Genomic DNA, 19,636 nt, shown 5'->3' with positions numbered 1-19,636 from the left:
AAATCTGGAGACACTTTAGCTTGTCACATTGTGGGGAAGTGGGTGGTCACTACTGTCATCTAATGGATAGAGGCCAGGGATGCTGCTAAACATCCTACAATGTACAGGACCACCCCCAGAACAAATAATTATCTTTCTTTATGCCAAAAAATGTGAATAGTGCTGAGGTTAAGAAACCGTGTTGTAGATGAAGAAACTGAAGTTCAAGAGAATAACTTGCCCAAGTCACACAGCTAGCGTGGCAGGCAGAATAGTGGCCACCCAAGCCTGTGAATATCTTACCTCACATGGCAAAGGGGAATTAAAGCTGGAGATGGAATTAAGGTGGCTGATCAGCTGATCTTAAAATAGGGAGCTTATCCTGGATTATCCACTGTAATCACAAGGGTCCTTCTAAGTGGAAGGGGGAGGCAGGAGGGTCAGCATCAGAGAGACGTGATGTAAGAAAGAGCCAATCTGTCATTGCTGGCTCCGAATATGGAAGGTCTGTTTAACTGCAAAGCCTAGCTCTTGACACTGTGCTAGAAGGGGGGGAATCTCTCATAATCCCACAGCCCAGGGAGAACCATTGTTAATGCCTTGGAATTATTGTAACCATAGTTACAGATTTATATCATGAGTATTCTATGTCATTAAAAATTAATAGAAATATAACTTTCATTGACTATATAATAGTTCCTCATATGTATGCATCATTATTTAACTGCTTCTTTTTATTTGGCCATTTAGTTGTTTTTCATTCTGTACTATTACAAACAGCCCTACAATAAACAATTTTGCTTGAATTTCTGACTGCATCTTGGGTCATTTCCTTAGAATAGATTCTTAGCAGTCGAATCATTGATCCAACAGGTGTGAACATTTTGATGGGTTTTTTTTCTGCTTTATCTCCCCAAATCCCCCCTGGCACATAGTTGTCTATCTTAGTTGCAGGTCCTTCTAGTTCTGGCCTGTGGGACACCACCTCAACGTGGCCTGACAAGCGGTGCCGTGTCCATGCCCAGGAACCAAACCAGCGAAACCCTGGGGTGCCACAGCAGAGTGTGCGAACTTAACCACTCGGCCATGGGGCCGGCCCCTGAGGTTCTTAACTGATGTTGCCAAATGGCTCTCCAAAAAGACAAGTACAGGAAAGAATCCATTTCAAATTCTTGAAAATCTGAAAGATATTTTTAAATCACTTGATAAGTGAAAATAGTCTCCTGTTTTAATTTGCCTTTCTTTGGTTATTATCGGAGTTGAACCTTTTTCTCATATATATTTAGAAATGTCATTTATGAATCATTTGTTCATGTTCTTCTCATATTTCCATTTGTGTTAATTTTCTAATCAGTTTGTGTTTTATATATATCAATAGGAACATTAAAAATAGTGACCCAGTGTTCTCATATTTATCACACATCTATATTGGAAAATATTTGACATCCATATTTGTTTTGGGGAAGTATTTGCCAGAAATAGTTGTTTGTTGTTGCCTTTTAGTATTTGTTGTTGTTAATGGTTCATATATTTTTTTCATGTCAGATCTATCGCTTTTTCCTTTGGGATTTCATCCATCATCCAAATGCTTCAAAAGATCCTCCCAGTTCAGAGATGGGATAAATGTTTACATGCATTTTCTTTGCTTCTACATTGTGTGTGCATGTAGTTTACCTTCTTAAACTTAACTCTTTAATTGATAACTTCGTTATGACCATGAGATGCTCACCAAGAGGGCAAAGTTCCCTGTGACTTTTTAAAGTTGTAAATAGATGAAAAAAGCCAAATGACCTCAGGAGATATTCAAGTTTAGACAAGAGCGAGCCCAAATATGACACTAAATTATACGCAACCTTGCTGTAATCCAGCAGGGCCCTGTGCGGCATCCCCTCTCCACAAGCAGACCCATGTTCAATTTTCCCCTCCCACTCTGAGACTCCCCAGTGTTTATCATCAGAGTAGATGCTGATGGTTTTCCTGGACTTCCTCATCCCACCACACCACGTCCAACCTCACGAAGAAGCAAGAGTCCTAGCCCGGGGTTCCCTGTGCTCCGCTTCCCTATCCATGCCCTGTGACCACCAGAAGGAAGGATGGAAACTCCTCAGGCCCACCTTCAGCGGTCTTTGGTGCCTGTCTCGGTGGAGAAGCTTGATCATCAAAGAGGCCATGGATTAGAGCCTGGAGCAGAACGTCCCAACGGCAGTCCGCTCAGCTCTGAAGTGCGTCATCAGCAATATCTACCAATAATAGTTAAAGACTAAAGACTGACAATGATTTACCTTTTGTCAAAACTTTTTTTGTTTTCATTAAGCATTGAGTAGATTCAAAAGACTATCTCAAAAATAAGGGTAAGGTATAAAGAATAACCATAAGCGGCAACTATGTGTAAACTGCATACTTTGCCATCACCTTTAAATTTCCCTCCCCAGTCCTATGCCATCCCCAGACCCCTCATAGAAAGACGGTCCCAAACTTGAGGTCAGTTCCTTAGCTCTTCTCTACGGTTGGACCACATATGTTTGTACCCCTATACAATATTGTTTAGTTTTGTGTGCTTTTTAGCTTTATCTAAATTGAAACAGAATATGTATTCTCTTGCCTTTTTTTCTTTCAACATTATGTTCCTGATACCATGTTTTCTTATGTAGCTATAATGAACTCATCAATGCCGCTCACTGGCTTCTATTAAATGAACATGCCACATTTATTAATTCTTTCTACTGCTGACGAACATTGGGTGTATTTCCAGTTTGGGGCAATTAGGAATAATGCTTCAGGGAACATTTTTTTAACAACTTTATTGAGGTATAATTTATATAAAATTTACCCCTTGTAAGTAGAATATAAATGTACATAGTAGTGCAACCATCACCACAATCCAGTTTTAGACCATTACCATGACCCAGAAGTTCCCTGGGGCCTATTTTGTAATCAATCCCACCCACCCATCCACAACCCTAGGCAACCACCGGTCTGCTTTCAGTCTCTATAGTGTTGCCTTTTCTAGACGTTTCATACAAATGGAATCATACAACATGTAGTCTTTTGTGTCTCTCTTCTTTCATTCAGCATAATGTTTCTGAGCTTCATCCATCTTGCTTGCATCAGCTCCTTTTCATTGCTGAGTAGTATTTCATTCTATGGATAAACCATACTTTGTTTACTGATTCACCTGTTGATGATATTTGGGTTATTTCCAGGTTTTGGCTAATATGAATAATGCTGCTAAGAGCACTTGTGATCAAGTCTTTGTGTGGACCTTTGTTTTTCATTTTTCTCGGGTACATATCTAAGAGTGGAATGACTGGGTCATACGGTAAATTTACATTTAACTTTTTAAAAAACAACGAAACTGTTTTCCAAAATGGCTATGCCATTGTGTCTTCCCACCAGAGTGTATGAGATTTCCAGTTTCTCCACATCCAAGTGGCAAAGTCACTTGGTTTTGCCAATCTCCTCTGTTACACCCACTTTAGTTTGATAGGTAGCATGTGAACATTCTTAATCATGTTTCCTGGTGCACCTGTGCAAGAGTTTCTCAAGCGTGTATATCTGGTTGACTGCTCAGTCATAGGCTACGTGCGGCTTCAATTACTAAACAGTGCCAAGCTATTTTCCAAATAGATTGTACCAATTTCACTCCCTCTAGCAGTGGATAAGAGTTCCAGTTCCACCACATTCTTGTTAACATTTGATAGTGACAGAATATTTGACTTTGCCAGTCTGGTGGTATAAAATGGTATCTCATTTGGTTTTTATTTGCACTTCCCTGACTGTAATCTTGTATATTGACCCTTCAAATTTCCCTCTGCTCTCAGTGACTTTTCACACTTTCCACCAACTTTTCTGCTGGGTTGTATATCTCATATCAAATTTTTAGGAGTTCTTTTATGTATATTCTGGGTGCCAAGACTCTCGTCAATCACATGTAGTATTGCAAATAGCTCCTCTCAGTTTGTGACTTGTCTTTTTACTTACTATATGGTGTCTTTTGAGAAATAAAGGTTCTCAATTTTTATTAAGCAACATTTATTAATGTTATAGTTAGTGCAGTTTTTTATATGTGTGTATCTTATTTAAGAAATCCTTTCTTGCACTGAAGTCATAGAATATTTCCCTATATTGTCTTCTAAAAGCTCGAGTTTTGCTTTTCACATTCATGTTGTTAATCTACCTGAAATTGATTTTTATCTAAAATGTGACGTAGGAGTCTATTTCTTTTTTCTTTTTCCATATGGATTCTCAATTATCCAAACACTGTTTATTGTAAGTCGATCATAGATGAAGTTTCCAACACAGATAAAGTTTCTTTGTACGTGTGGTTCTGGTTCTAGGCCACTCAATCTACGGCTCTCAGTAGCATGTGGTCTGAATTACTGCAGCCTTATAGGAAGTTTTATCTTCAGCAAGGCGAGCTCCTACCCCTACCCATTTAGTGCTTTTTCTTCAAGAGGGTGTTGGCTTTCTTGGCCTTTGTTTTTCCACGTAAGTTTTAGAATTGACTTGCAAGTTTGACACACACATGCACACACACAAAGTTAGGATTTTGATTGGAACTGCATTAAATCTATAGATGAATTTGGAAGAACTGACAACTTTCTAATAATGAGCTTTCTAATATACAACATAGTATCTCTCTCCTATTTAGGTTTTCTTCAATAAAATTTATAGTTTTCTCCATAAAGGTCCTGTACATACTTTATTAGATTATTAGAACTATTTTTTCCTCAAATAAAGAATTTATCTGTAAAGTCATCTGGATCCGGTTTTTTCTTTGTGGGGAGATTTCTTAGTGCTAGTATAAATGATATAGTATCATTTATGTTATTGGCAATATACCAACAACAAACATTTTTTGTTTCTGTTGGTATATTGTAATGCAATTACATTTTTTTTTTAAGGAAGATTAGCCCTGAGCTAACATCTGCTGCCAATCCTCCTCTTTTTGCTGAGGAAGACTGGCCCTGAGCTAACATCCATGCCCATCTCCCTCTACTTTATACATGGGACGCCTACCACAGCATGGCTTGCCAAGCAGTGCCATGTCCGCACCGGAGATCTGAACCAGCGAACCCTGGGCCACCAAAGAGGAACGTGCAAACCTGACTGCTGCGCCACTGGGCTGACCCCAAAATGCAATTAATTTTTGTATATCGATTTTGTATCCAGCAACCTTACTAAATTCTCTTATTTGTTCTAACAGTTTTATTGTAGTTTCTCTTATATTATCTACATAGGAAAATCACGTGATCTGTAAATAATGGCAGTTTTGTTCCTTCCTTCCTGATCCTTATAATGTTAATTCTATCTTTCTTGCCACACTGCACTGGCTAGGACCTCCGAGACCTCCAGCACAATATTGAATAAGAAGCATTAATTATAATATTTGCTATAGGGTTTTGTAGACTTACTTCATCAGACAAAACTTTTTCTAGTTTTACAAGAGTTTTGATTATAACTGTATGTTGAATTTATCATGCTTTTTCTGCATCTATTGAAGTGGTCATATCTTTTTCTTTCTTTTACTATGTTAATGTGGCAAATTACATTAATTGACTTCAAATGTTAACTAACATTCCATTCCCCAGGTAAGTCCATCTTGGACCTGATATCTTTTTTTCTTTTCTTCATTACTGGGTTTGATTTGCTGAAATCTTCTTTCAGATTTTTGCACGTATGTTCACAACTCAACTTAGCTTGTAATTTTCCTTTCTTATGTTTTGTATCAGGTTTTACTAGCCTTGTAAAATTAATTAGAAAATGGTTCTTTTTCTAAACTCTAGAATAGTTTGTGTAGGATTGAAATTATTTGTTCCTTGAATAACAGAACTTATCTTTAAAGTTGTCTGGATCTGGTGTTTTCTTCATGAGGAATTTTTAACTCTGATTCAATTTATGTAATATTACAGGACTATTGAGGTTTTAAAATTCTTGAGTTTTCATTTTCCAGCAATTTGTCTGTTTCATACATATTTTCAAATGCATGAAGCATCTAGACTCACAAAATTGTTCATTTGTGTCATGTCTTTTATTCTTGATAAGTCCTGCCAAATAAGTTAATTTTATTAGTCTTTTATAAAAATCATCTTTTGGCTTTGTCAATGATCTATCACATCTTTGCTCTCCATTTCATTAATTCTTTCACTTATCTCTATAATATCCTTTTTTAGTTATCTTCTGTTGTTGATTTCTAACGAAATAGAATTGTGGCTGAAGAGTCCTGTGTGACACCAATCTTATCAAATTTGTTATTACTTGGTTGATGGCCCAGAATCCAGGTAACTTTTATAAATGCTGTATGAGTGCTTGAAAGGAATGTAAATTGTGCAATTATTTAAAGCAGTGTTTATACATAATTTTATATAATTATACATATATGTATGTCTATATGTGTATATCTAGCTAAAGTCAAGCTTGTTCATTGTTATTCAGGTCTTCTCTATTCTTATTGATATTTTGTCTGCATTACCTAAGAGAGAGTCATTACCTGTCCCACTAAGATGGCAGATTTGCCTATTTCTCCTTGTAGCTCTATCAGAGTTTTCATTCATATACTTTGAAGCTAAATTATTAGGTATATACTAGTTTAGAATTGTCTATCTTCCTGGTAAACTGAGCTTTTTACATTACGTAGCCACCCTTTTATCTCTAGTAAAGCTTTCTGCCATAACGCCTATCTTGTCTGTTGCTGGCACAGCTGTGTCAGCTCTCCTTGGTTAGTGTCCACTGGCCCGTCATCTTTCATCCTTTTATCTTTAACCTTTCTGCATCCTTATGTTTTATATGTGTTTCTTATAGCGGATATATAGCTGTTTTTTAAGTCCAGTCTGAAACTGTGTATTTTAATAGAACCATTTAGTCCATTTACTTTTATTATAAGTAATTTTCTGTTTGGATTTATTTCAACCATCTCATCGTGTACTTCCAATTTATTCTGCACTGCCATGATGATTTTTCCTTCTGTGGTACTTTCTTTTGTAATGATTATTTTTCCCTCGTTCCATTTCTTTATATCTACTGTTTTGGAAGTTTTCCTTTTTTAAAAAAGTGGTTCCCTACATAGTTTAACATACATACTTAACCTATCAAAATCTAATTTTAACTAATATTGATGTTCAGGATTTTCTTCAAAATGATCCACAGCATGGGAGATGGAGTGAAGAACAGGTGTGGGGACAGATAAAATAAGATGAGTCATGTATTCAGGGGAAATTGGGTTAGGCTTCATTATACTATGACCTTTACTTTTGTCGTGCTTGAAATTGGCACAAGTTAAAAGATATTAAAGTTCGAATCTTCACCCTCCTCTTGAATAATACAAGGATTTGAGAGCACCTCGCTCCAGTCACTCCCTCCTGACAGGCACGCCACTGTTGCCAGGTATTTTTGCTGGACTTGGCTGTTTGTTTTAACCACAAACTAAATAACATCATCATTATTCTTCTAAGTTTGTTTAAAGTACCCCACACACTGCTTCCTTTGCTTACCATTTCCTCTTGCAACTCTGACCCTTCCCCTGCAATCGCTTTCCACCTGCCTGAGAGACGGAGACACACACACACACACACACACACACACACTCACACCCTTCTCGGAGGGCTCCCTCACCCCGCAGCCTCCCTGCACTGTGTCAGAGGAAATCTAAATTCACCAGCCCAGCTGACCTCGGGATTTGCTAAGGTCTTGGGACCCAAGACACACCTGAGCATGTTGGTTGGAGGCCCCTTGCCAAGGGATCCCACAATCCTCTGTACCCTTCCTGTGGGAGGCCGAATAATGGCCCCAAAAGATGTCCAGATCCTAATTCCCAGTACCTGAGAACACATCACCTTACATGCCAAAGGGGAATTAAGGTTCCAGGTGGAATTAAGGCTGCTAATTAGATGGCGTTAAAATAGGGAGATTAGCCTGGATTATCCAGGTGGGTCCACTGTAATTACGAGGATACTTAAAAGTGGAAGAGGGAGGCAGAAGGAAAAACAGAGACGGCAGCGTGAGAAGGACTTAACGTGCTGTTGCCAGCTTTGAAGAAGCAAGGGGGCCGGGCGCCAAAGGAATGCAGGCAGGTGGCCTCCAGCAACTGGAAAAGGTAAAGAAACAGCTTCTCCCCCAGAAAGGAACACAGCCCTGATTTTAGCCCAGTGAGACCCGTTTCAGACTTCTGACCCCAGAACCGTCAATTAGGGAGCTTCAGCTCAATTAGCGAGACACTACGGAAATAAGTGTGTGTTGTTTTAAGCCACTATGTTGGTGGTAATTTGTTACAGCAGCAGCGGGAAACTAACACAGCTCCCACCAAAGCCCCATCACCTGCTTGCTTGCCTGTGGCCCAATTATGGAGAAAGCCCCATGCTCAGAGGGATGTCAGTCTCAGTCACCACTCAGTCCCAGGTGTCAATGGTGAATAAATGACCTTTAGAACTGGAAAGGACGAAGACATCTCTTAGGCCACTCAATTCTCTGAAATGAGAGAAAACTGACGTCCAGAAAAGAGAAATGACTTGCTCGGGGCAACTCAATTTACACCAACCTAGGCCACCACCCTGCTTTCTGGTCACTAAGCCATAGAAGCTCCAGGACAGACGCATCTGCCAGCTCATGGACAGGCACCTCAGGGCACCAGAAACCCCTAGGGAACTCGAGACAGCTGGGATAATGTAAGGGCAAGTCAGGGAAGACTGGGAGATGTCTAAAATGAGCAGTCTTAGAAACGTTAATCCCAACGGAGCCACCAATCCACCTGTAACCACCAGGGCGGAACTGCGCCCGGCACCCGCCTGGTCAGCTCAATGAGGAGGCGCTTGCACCTGAGGCCTCAGAAAGGCCCGCAGGCACCTGGCTAAGAGCCAATGTGAGGCCTGCTTTCAGGAAGCTTAGCGTTTCACACCTCCACCCAGAGCCAAAGCTTTGGACTTTTGGGCGAATCAGGAAAAAGCACTTCTTCCACAGACATCTTTTTCCATCCATCAGAAAATTGTCATAATATACTGATTCCACTAGAAAAAGATACTTTAGGGCTGGCCCAGTAGCATAGTTGTTAAGTTTGCATGCTCTGTTTCCGGGGCCCAGGGTTCGCCAATTCAGAACCCAGGCGCAGACCTCTGCACCGCTCATCAAGGCATGCTCTGGCAGCATCCCACATACAAAACAGAGGAAGACTACCTCAGATGTTAGCTCGCGACAATCTTCCTCAACCAAAAAGAGGAAGGTTGGCCACAGATGTTAGCCCAGGGCCAATCTTCTTCACCAAAAATAAATAAATAAAAAGATACTTCACTCCAGATCTGCCAGAAAACTATTGTAGATTCACTCATATACATTTTACCATGTTTATGAAGTGAAAGGCTCCCCCTTAGATGGGAAGCTCTTGTGCAGGGCACAACCTGCAGAACCATACACAGCGGCCCTATTGGCAGTCTGGTCTCATCCCCTTCACTGACCTCATCTTTCCCCCACCCCCACCTCAGCCCTCAGACCCACTGGAGAAAAACCTTGACCTTAGAGTTCACCATTTTATGTAGAACTCCTCCACTAGGGGCCCCACCTTTCACTCCCTTGCAGACAGCAGGGGTTGAAGACAAGAGAAGGCTGATGGCCATTTAGGGAAGCACATGAGGAAGTGAGGGGGCAGGACGTAGTGAATTCTAACAGAATGACTGTCTGTGGTCAAGGAAGCGCGGTGGCTCCCAGTACAGGCCTTGGAGAAATGCCACCCACTAACGAGCTGGGCACACTTTTAGCCTCCCCAAACCTCACTTTCCTTCTTGTAAAATGGGTATCATAGGGCTGCTGGGAGGACTGAAGAAATGACAGGAGTTCCTGTTCAGCGCCTTGCAAGGGCTCCCACCTGCGAGTTACAATGATTCATTACTATTATCATCAGCATCACCAGCCCCAGGACATCTGCCTTTCAGGCTGTCAGCCTCCAGGCCCATCCTACTTTAAACAAAATTGGGACAATCCAGATTTCTAACAGAAATCACAGGGCTGGGAGGAGAGAGGGTGTGTCACAAAGAGAAAGCATTACTCCTGCACCAAAGGACCCACCACTGGATAAACAGACTTCTAAACGGAGTTGGGGGGCCACCTCTGACACAGTGGGGAATGTGCCTAGTTGTGCCCCCACCAGATCCTTGCATGGCCTCTTCCTGCCCCCTCTGACCCCTGCTCCTGGCCAGGCTCCCCCCTCTGGGCCCCAGAAGCCCCGTGGCCAGAGGATAACCACTGCATCTGAGAGGGTGCAGGCCCAGCTTTGGAGCGAGGGGGACACAGGGTTAAGCCTGAGGCCTGCGGCTCACGAGCTCTTCAGTCTTCCCTTTACCTCTAACATGAGGCTGAGGCAGCCGCCGCCTCCCGGGGCAGCTGTGAGGGGCTGGAGGATATGGGAGTGCTGTCTCAAGCACCTGGTCTGATGGTGGCATCATTACGATGACTCTCAGCTGGGAGTCAGTACTCAGCACGAGGCAGCGTGGATGAGGGACGAGACACCGTAAAGTCCCTGTTCTCAGTTCTGTGTGTCCTTCCAGCCTTTGTCCACACGCACACACCATTCAGACATGGGGGTCACCTCCCTCAGGCCAGAATACTGTATCCTACTTTTTTGACAGAAGTGCCAAATGCATTTTTTTTCATAGTACTACACATTCCAATCAGAATGAATTCAGCTGCAAGTAAAAACACTTGGCTTGTAGTGGCTGGAACAATAAAGACATTTAATTATCTTGTGTAACAAATCACCAAGTCATCAACAAAAATGTCCCGAGGTTTTTTTTTTAATATGTAACTTTTGTGGTCGGCCACCACCAGTTTGCCAGCTTTTTGTCCTTAAGACTTGTCACCTCAGGGCTGCCTCAGTTCCACAACCTGCTGGTGACCAGAAGATGGTGAGGCTCCTGGTCCTTCTTTTTTTTTTTTTTTTTTTGAGGAAGGTTAGCCCTGAGCTAACATCTGCTGTCAATCCTCCTCTTTTTGCTGAGGAAGACTGGCCCTGAGCTAACTTCCGTGCCCATCTTCTATTTTATATGTGGGACACCTGCCACAGCGTGGCTTGCCAAGCAGTGTTATGTCTGCAGTGGGGATCCAAACCGGTGAACCCCGGGCCACCGAAGCAGAACATGCGAACTAAACCGCTGCGCCACTGGGCCGGCCCCTGTTGGTCCTTTTTTTTCTTTTTAAACAATGGAACAAACTCCCCGCAGAGTCCTGACAGACCTCCCCTTATATCTCAGGCACCAGAACAGGGCTACCAGCCCTCCCCTAACTCAATCATGCCCAAGGGAAACGGGATGTTTCTGTGGGCTTCCCCCGTCACAGCTCATCCTCTAAGGCAGGGAGGGACTCGCCCACAACTAGAGTAAGTCAGCAAGAAGGGGAAAGTGGCTGCCACTTTACTGGATGAGCCCCCTTAAGATCAGAGGAAGGAGCTGGAGAGCAGAGTGCTTAAGTCCCTCGTCCAAGGCCACATGCGACTTTGCAGAAGAGCCAGGATGAAAACCAGCAGCCCATCCCTTGAGCACGTGGCTTCTCAACTTACTGTGGTCAACTCTAAGTCCCCAAGGGGCAGGAGTCCCATCTCCAGGACTCTCTGAGCTTGGCCAGAGGCATGATATGGAGAAAGTCAATGCCATCACAGAAGAGAGCCCCCACGGTGCCCAGATGCCCCTCACCACCTCCCAGCCCCAGGGCTGGGGAGCGAAAGCACTTCCTGTCCCTCCACGGAGCCCAGCAAGCAAGGCAGCAGGAGCCCGGAGCCTGACAAACAGCATCTCTGTAGCTGCCTGGACACCCGCCAACCTGCCTCATTCCCCAGGGCTGACCTCATGTTTCTGAAGAGCCTCAAGACGCCCGAGGCCTGTGTGCTGCCTCTCGTGGTTCAGTTCTGCTGCCAGCAGAGGAAATGGCCCGCCTGGAGGCCGGGGGCAACGGAGAGGTGGAAATGCAGAGCCCAGGCAGTCCTCCCAACAGCCACCCCCACCCTGCCAGAGCCTTCTGCCTGTGCCACACAGGCCCTCTTCCAGAAGAGACTGAGCAAGACCCTCTAACCTCTGCGCTGAGGCCCGTCCTGACCTGTCTTCCTGCCCCCACCAATCTGAGGGTGTCCCTTGAAGAAACTTTCACGCTCTGGCTATTTCTGTTTCCTTTCAGACTTCTGGAAAGGGAAAAAAGGCAGGCAGCCTTCATCGAGGTGCTAAGAACATCTCTGAAGTCAGTTCCACCACCTCAAAGAGAGCTGGAGAGCTCATGGCCAGGCTGAGGCCCGTGCTTAGTGACAAAAGGAACTGTTTATTTAACCCAAAGCTGGAGCAGGCACCCACTCGGAACTTTCAATGGTCACTAACAGCAAAGACTCTCAGCGTACTGGCCAGCATGGGCTGGGACGCACCAGCCTTCACACACTCTGCCTCCACTTCCAGCATTGTTTACCAGGCCAACACCGACCGCAGGCAAGGCCGATGGCAGATCAGGTGGGCGGCCTGGGGAGGCAGCATGTAGCTAGACCCCCAGGACACAGGAGCTCCCTTCCACCTCTTTCCAGGGCATCTCCATGCCATGATCGCCACCCACCCACGCTGCAGCTCCACATCAAGGCATCTGTTCTTATTCCGGTTCACTTAGAAGTTTTATTCCCCTCGTAAACCCACAAAGGCTAAAAATCACGTGGGGAGAGGGAAGAAGACCTCACTTATTTCCTTCCTCTCTTTGGCCTGACCAAGGGGGATCAGACACGGGAGCCAGCGGTTTTAAACTTTCCTTGCAGAAGTTTTTCTCAGAACGGTGGCACTTACTCCTCAGAGCTTGAAAAGCCTGCATACCTTGAAAGTATGCGGGCTGCAAGGCTGCGCGAACAGAGTGGAATTTTCCATTTATAGAATAATAATCTTCATACCACTCTAGGGGCCGGCGTTTTCATGGTAAGAGCTCAGAGTTCAGTGTCAGCAAACCTGCACGCGTCTGCAGGGGCCCCACGCCATTCGGGCTCTTTTATTTATTTTTGGTGGGAGAGGGGGAGGAAATAAAGGAATGGCTTTTTAACTTGAGTGCCAACACAAACTTGAAAAAGGAACTGGGTTGGCAAATGCAGAATATTACTGTCTGGTTTCAGGACCTAAATCAACCATTAGGGAGTAGGAGGTGAGGAAGAGACAGAAAAACATACCTTCAAGCCCTCACACGGACAGGTGGCCAGCACAGGCATCGCGTTACCGCCTCAAGTCCTTCCTGGTGCTGCCACCTGGCCCCTAGATTGCTCCCGGAGGGCAGGGGCCCAAGCCAAAGGCACATTGCCCCATCTCACTTCTCTTCTTTCAGTTTGCCCTGGTTCTGCACTTGATTTCTGCTGATGCAGGCACACTCATAGTCTGAAATATCTTCGGGGACCATGGTGTAGCAGGAAGGCCACCAAGCCAGGCGTGATGGGGCCTGAGTCCTAATTCTGGCTGTCACATATTCACCGTGTGACCTTAAAGAAGTCCTTCTCTTGTCTGGGTCTCGTTTTCTTCATCTGTAAAGTAAGATTGGATTGAGTGATCCCAAAGGTCCCTCCCACTGCTGAATTCTGATTCACGCATTCATTCTAATGTTAACTGGTGCCAGCACTAGGTTCTGGGCATCCCTGCCAGGCCATTCTAAATCCACTGGGCACAGGCAGATGCGGGAGCATGGCTTCACGCCTAATGAGGGCTGCCGGCACCAGCCACCCGTCTCCTTGTTTCAATAGCCATAGCACGTCCAGAGAGGGGCAGGAAAGCCCTGCCCCATGGAATCCCTCTGCCTGCCAGCCTGGCCACCACAGGGGGCACTTTCCCGGGCCCACAGAACCCTGCAAGGAACTTCCCAGTACCTAAAACCTTTCCTAATTTTCATTTTTTAAGAAAAAGTGTTGTTCCTTCTGCTAGGAAGGGCATGACCACCTCGCATCCTCCTAATCAAAACTCTTTTGATTTTTTTTCTATCTTTACAAAAACATCTTATTCATTTCAAAGTGTTAAATTGGGATACTGAGTATGTTTTGTTTTTCAAATTGCACATACACCCCACATGTTAATACAGCCCCCCGGGGATGAGGAGCTTCACACACACACACACACACCCCAATCACTGTCCTAGGGCTGGAAGATTTTCTGGCCCAGTCCCCACCCCTACCTAAGTCACCAGCTAGTGGCCACCCAGTTTCCGAACACCTGTTGGGAAGCGGCTGCGCGCCCGCCGTGGGAAAGCGCTGCGTCCCTCACTACTTACGAGGGCAAGAACCATAACCTCTCCGCACCTCAGAGGTCTGTGCAAGGATTTCACCCAGTTGAAAGCTCCCCAAAGCACTGTGCAAACGGAAGTTACTGGGTTGTTGGGCCGCTGTGACTTGAACACTGCATCCTTCGACCGCGCCAAGTCCTGCCTCCCCACAGCTTTTCTTGCTGATGCTGGTGAGAAAGAGGGAGGGGAGAATGGGCTTCTCACTTGAAAGCTGGTCCTGGGGCACTGAGGCTGGGAGGTGGGTGCGTGAACCTTGGGGCATTCCCCCACAGCCCTGCCTACTCCGGCCCTGGCGAGTCTCACCACCAGGCTGAGGGAGACCGAGGCCCGGTCACCTGTTCCAAACCCAGAGCACAGCGCTCAGGCGAAGACCGGGCCCAGCAGCCGTCCCCCTGGGTCCTTCAGCTTCTACTTTCCCCTCCCCTCGCGTCCCAGCTGCGCGGGCAGGGCACGCCCCCTCCCCGGATTCACCAATCAGCGTCCGGAGCGGCGCCCGTGGCACAGGGGGGCCCTGGTCGGCAGCCAATTAGCGCCGGGGCCCGAGGCGGCGCCTCGCCCGCCCCCTCCCAGAATGAAAGCCGCCCGCAGCTGCCGAGCCTGGCGCAGCGCGGGGCGCGGGAGCCGCGCGGGCCGGAGCGGAGCGCGCGCACTGGCCGCCCGCCCGCCCCCGGCGCGCCCGCTTCCGCTCCGCCTCCGTCCTGGGCGCAGGCGAGGTGGCCGGGGCAGGGGAGCGCAGGGGGCAGGGCCGCGGCGGCGAGGCCGGGGGGCGGGGAGGAACGGGGCCCGATAAAAGGCGGCGAAGCGGCCCCACCCCGCGGCAGGCCGGCGGGCAGGCTCCGCGCGTCCCTTCCGTCCGGCCCGCGCCGGCGGCGGGGAGGCGGCGCGCGCGGCCCGCAGCCCGCCCATGGAGGCTTTCCCCTGGGCGCCCCGCTCGCCCCGCCGCGGCCGCGCCCCCCCGCCCATGGCGCTCGTGCCCAGCGCCCGCTACGTGAGCGCCCCGGGCCCGGCGCACCCGCAGCCCTTCAGCTCGTGGAACGACTACCTGGGGCTCGCCACGCTCATCACCAAGGCGGTGGACGGCGAGCCGCGCTTCGGCTGCGCCCGCGGCGGCGGCGACGGCGGCGGCGGCGGCTCCCCGCCCTCCTCTTCCTCCTCGTCCTGCTGTTCTCCCCACGCGGGGGCCGGGCCCGGGGCGCTGGGGCCGGCGCTGGGGCCGGCCGACTACGACGAAGACGAGGACGACGACAGCGACGAGCCGGGTTCCCGGGGCCGCTATCTGGGGGGCGCGCTGGAACTGCGCGCGCTGGAGCTGTGCGCGGGCCCCGCCGAGGCCGGGCTGCTGGAGGAGCGCTTCGCGGAGCTGAGCCCGTTCGCCGGTCGCGCCGCCGCCGTGCTGCTGGGCTGCGCACCCGCCGCCGCCGCCGCCGAGACGGCGCCGCGCGACGAGCGGGCCCCGGCGTGGGCGCCCGAGCCCCGGCTGCACGCCGCCTCGGGGGCGGCCGCCGCCCGGCTGCTCAAGCCTGAGCTGCAGGTGTGCGTGTTCTGCCGGAACAACAAGGAGGCGGTGGCGCTCTACACCACCCACATCCTGAAGGGACCCGACGGGCGAGTGCTGTGCCCGGTCCTGCGCCGCTACACGTGTCCCCTGTGCGGCGCCAGCGGAGACAACGCGCACACCATCAAGTACTGTCCGCTCTCCAAAGCGCCGCCGCCGCCCGCCGCCCGCCCGCCGCCGCGCAGCGCCAGGGACGGCCTGCCGGGCAAGAAGCTGCGCTGAGGGCCTGGGCTCCCCTCTGCTGCCCGCTGACGCCGCCAGGGTCGCCGCCTGCCCACCCTCTCTGTTTTGGTCTGCGCACCGTCTCTCCCTCGCTGTTGGGGAGGCTTGGAGCTTGGGAGTTGGCTCAATTTGGAAAGTCGTCTGTTTTTTTTCAAAGCAAGCCGGCCGGCCGTAAGGAGTACTTTTCTGTCCAAGAGCGGTTGAGACTAGACGCTGAAATCTTGATTTCTCTCTCGTTTCTGGTTTGTGCACGTCCAGACGGTGAAGGCTGGGTATTCCACGTACTGAAATACGGCAATTTAGAGGCGCTGTTTATTTACTATACGTCGACCTATTTTAGATGCGCATCAGTATGAAATTGTCTCATTCTAATCTTGGATGTTTAATTTTACGAATGGAGGCACTTTACTAGGTCTAGAATATTTTTTTAAAAGCCTCTTGACTGAACTTAAAACGGGATTTTAAGGAATGTCGGCAAAATGACTTTTATTGTTTGAAACAAGTAATATTTCTTAGTTGTCCTTAATCATCTATTCTAATTTCAGGTGAAGCAGGCCCCTAGTGGCATCACCGTTTTGAGAAGTTTGAAGGTTCAGTATTTTCCAGTATTAACTTGGATGGGTATCCTTCCTTGTGGCTTGTTTCTGTCCTGGCTGGAAGTGTAAAAATGCACAATCTGTAGCAGGTAGAATACAGCTCCTCATCCTTTTATGTACCAGATCTTTATTACTGAACTAGCATTTTCCACCTTTAAAAACTGTGCCAAGTTATAATCATATTGTGTATACACTTGGAAATGGTGCTGTTTAAAAAAAAAAACTTGTGTATTTATACAGTAACAGTATATGAATTCATTAATCTTGCCTATAACTTTTGTTACTTGGCCTTTTGTCTATGCACCCACCCCCCATGTGCAGTCCTATAAAGAGACTTGTAATATTAAGATCAAATAGGAACAGCATTAATTCACCCTGAATTGCTCAGTTTCAGGGTTCTTAGCTCATTCCAGCTGTTGCCTCTCAGACTAAATGGAAGATTGGAAGATGGAATCCTTTGAGCTCTGGAAGGTTAATGTAATAACCTCTATTCAAGAGGGTTCCACACTGGGCTGTATCGGCTTTAGGCACACGCAGTCCTCAAACCAGAATAAGCTACTAATTAAAGGAACTAATTGTGGAGTGGGGCTTGGAGACAAGGAACGCAGCCCCTCTCATATTCCCATTCTCACTGGAAGACCTGTTTCTGGAATCCCACGAGTTATCCATAAGTGAGATTAAACCTGATCCTTGGGCAAAGGTTCTTAACTCCTACTTTACCTCCCACCCTACTTTTAAATCCACCATGCCGAATGCCACAAAACAGAAGTGAATTAAGATGAAAGCATCTGAAATACACAAAATGCATCACTGAAAATTCCTGCAAGAGATTGGCTCTGAGTATATAAAGATCTCAGTAGGAGAGTTTAGAGCTATTAGAGGTTGAACGTCCATGTTAAACAGCAAACTCCCTCCACAGCAAGCTAGCTGGGTTTGAACACTTCTTTGAAGGTGTAAGAGAGGCTGGGGCATATAGCACTGGACAGCTGTGAGTCTTCTGGTCAAAGGAAGGAACATCAGAACAAGGGGGTGGGGCAGGCAAACTGTTTCTCTGCCAGGAAAAAATAATCTAACTCTCGCTAGTCTAGCCCCAGACCAAAGAACTTCAGATATGACTAGACCTAAACTTAAGTAGCTCAAAAAAACCATGTAATTACTTCTCATTTTGCTAGGAAATATGCCAGATTAAATTATTTTGCTTCTTGGGTGGTTTTCAGGACAATACGAATTCCTGTGACCAGTGGGAGCACTGCTGTGTTCTGACTTTTCAAGTCACTATAAACACATCGGTGCGTTCTCCAGGACAGGAAGACGCAGGCAGCTACTTGGCATTTTTAAAAAGAGCCAAATTACAGACAGTTCCCAGGTCTCAGGGATGAGGTTTTAACATCTTCAACATGAGAATCCCTCGGTGAGGGGATGTGCTTAATATGAACTGGACATTCTGACACCATTACTGTTTCAGCTGAACTGGGAACATGGTGAACGTGGAGTTGAGATCTTGAAGCCAGGGGATTACTGGGCAGGTATCCAGAAGACCCTCAACTAGTCAGACAACTATTATATTAAAAAGCGCTCGGGATCAGCCCCCCTCAAATTTGCCTCAGTTTTCCAGCTAACATAAAATTCTGGGAGTTAAAAGATGAACAGAATACTACTACAGTTAATTTTCTACAGACCTCTTATTAAAAGTCTATCAACCACATTAACACATTTAAAAGGAACCTTAGCATTCTCAATCTGAAACAAACTTGCAAAATTAAATTCAAGGTAAAGAAACCCAATTTTTCGAAGTTTAAAAGCGACAAAATTACCTTGCTTTCCTAAGAACATGCTGCATATTTGGCTAAAAACAAAACGATGTATGGAATCCTCAAAAGAGCTTTACCAAATCTAGAGCGACAGATCAACCTGCCTGTCCTGTAGAGACATTTCCAGTGGCTTTTAATTTGAATTTTAATCATCCTATGAAGTCCTTTTTGGAAGCTGCAGAATTATTTACTTTGATTACAACTTTTGGCACAGATTTATAAGTAAGCCAAAATTATATCACAAATATATGTGTACTTCAAAGGAAAGCAAAGTTTCAGAGTTAGTCCTAACTTTCTAGTCTGTTCTTAGCCACAACTTGAAGAACATTCCTTCCATAATGTCCCATATATTTCAACTAGACCTGTAAAATTACAAATCAATATACAAATTCTTTGGTAAAAAAGCAAAACGCAAGTAGTCGCTAACAAAAAATCCCACGGAGATGCATGCCACCCGCCTCCTGATAGCCACTACGGAAAAACTAATGGGACAGAGTCTTTGTTGGGCTGCTGTCTCTACCCTCAGATCTCTCCATATTAACAGCAGTGATATTCTCATTTAAAAATGCAGAAGCCACGGGGAACATGGAAGACATTTAGCACAGCAGTGAGTAGGCTGGTTGTTAGCTTTCCTCTGACACCTGTGCATAAATACTAGAGGATGAGGGCAGGGTTGTGAGGCCTGAAGAGTAGAAACCCAAGAGCAGGATCACACAGAAGCAGAGCTGCCTGTGCTCTCAGCCTGTGCTCTGGATTCTGACTCGCAGGACAAAGACTTTATTTGGGAGGACAGTATGTCTGGGAAAGTATCTGGGCAGGAAGGGTGGGTGTGCACAACAGCCTGGAAACCTAACCATCAGACGTGCATCCATAACTCATCTAAGCAATCAGCTTAAATGAGCTGTCCTGTTGGGGCCTGTGATGTCACAGGTACAGTCCCCTACTAACTTAAGACTCATAGCAGGGCCAGCCTGTGGCGCAGCAGGTTAAGTTTGCATGTTCTGCTTGGGGCAGCCCAGGATTCGCCGGTTCAGATCCTGGGTGCGGACCTACGCACCGCTTGTCAAGCCATGCTGCAGCAAGCGTCCCACATAGAAAGTAGAGGAAGATGGGCACGGATGTTAGCTCAGGGCCAACTTCCTCAGCAAAAAAAGAGGAGGATTGGCAGCAGATGTTAGCTCAGGGCTAATCTTCATTAAAAAAAAAAAAAGACTAAGAGC

At 46.7% G+C, this 19,636-nt stretch overlaps 1 protein-coding gene and 1 long non-coding RNA gene across 2 annotated transcripts in view; one reads left to right on the top strand and one right to left on the bottom strand.

The window, feature by feature from the left end:
- LOC138923167 (uncharacterized) overlaps positions 1 to 14,347 on the bottom strand; it is an 88,519-nt gene extending 74,172 nt beyond the window's left edge. The window contains exons 1-2 of the long non-coding RNA XR_011436402.1: positions 14,221 to 14,347; positions 13,139 to 13,483 (exon numbers count right to left, since the gene is read on the bottom strand). This is a non-coding gene — a long non-coding RNA (uncharacterized lncRNA). The remainder of the gene's footprint in view (positions 1 to 13,138; positions 13,484 to 14,220) is intronic.
- A 651-nt stretch (positions 14,348 to 14,998) lies between these two features.
- NANOS1 (nanos C2HC-type zinc finger 1) lies at positions 14,999 to 16,879 on the top strand. The gene has a single exon (XM_023638593.2). It carries the CDS (start codon positions 15,137 to 15,139, stop codon positions 16,007 to 16,009), a length of 873 nt encoding a protein of 290 aa, XP_023494361.2. The 5' UTR covers positions 14,999 to 15,136; the 3' UTR covers positions 16,010 to 16,879.
- Positions 16,880 to 19,636: the final 2,757 nt, after the last annotated feature.

The sequence above is a fragment of the Equus caballus genome, chromosome 1 (assembly GCF_041296265.1).
Source record: "Equus caballus isolate H_3958 breed thoroughbred chromosome 1, TB-T2T, whole genome shotgun sequence".
Lineage (NCBI taxonomy): Eukaryota > Metazoa > Chordata > Mammalia > Perissodactyla > Equidae > Equus > Equus caballus.
The sequence above is the reverse complement of the archived record's forward strand: the minus strand, read 5'-3'. Positions and strand labels throughout refer to the sequence as shown.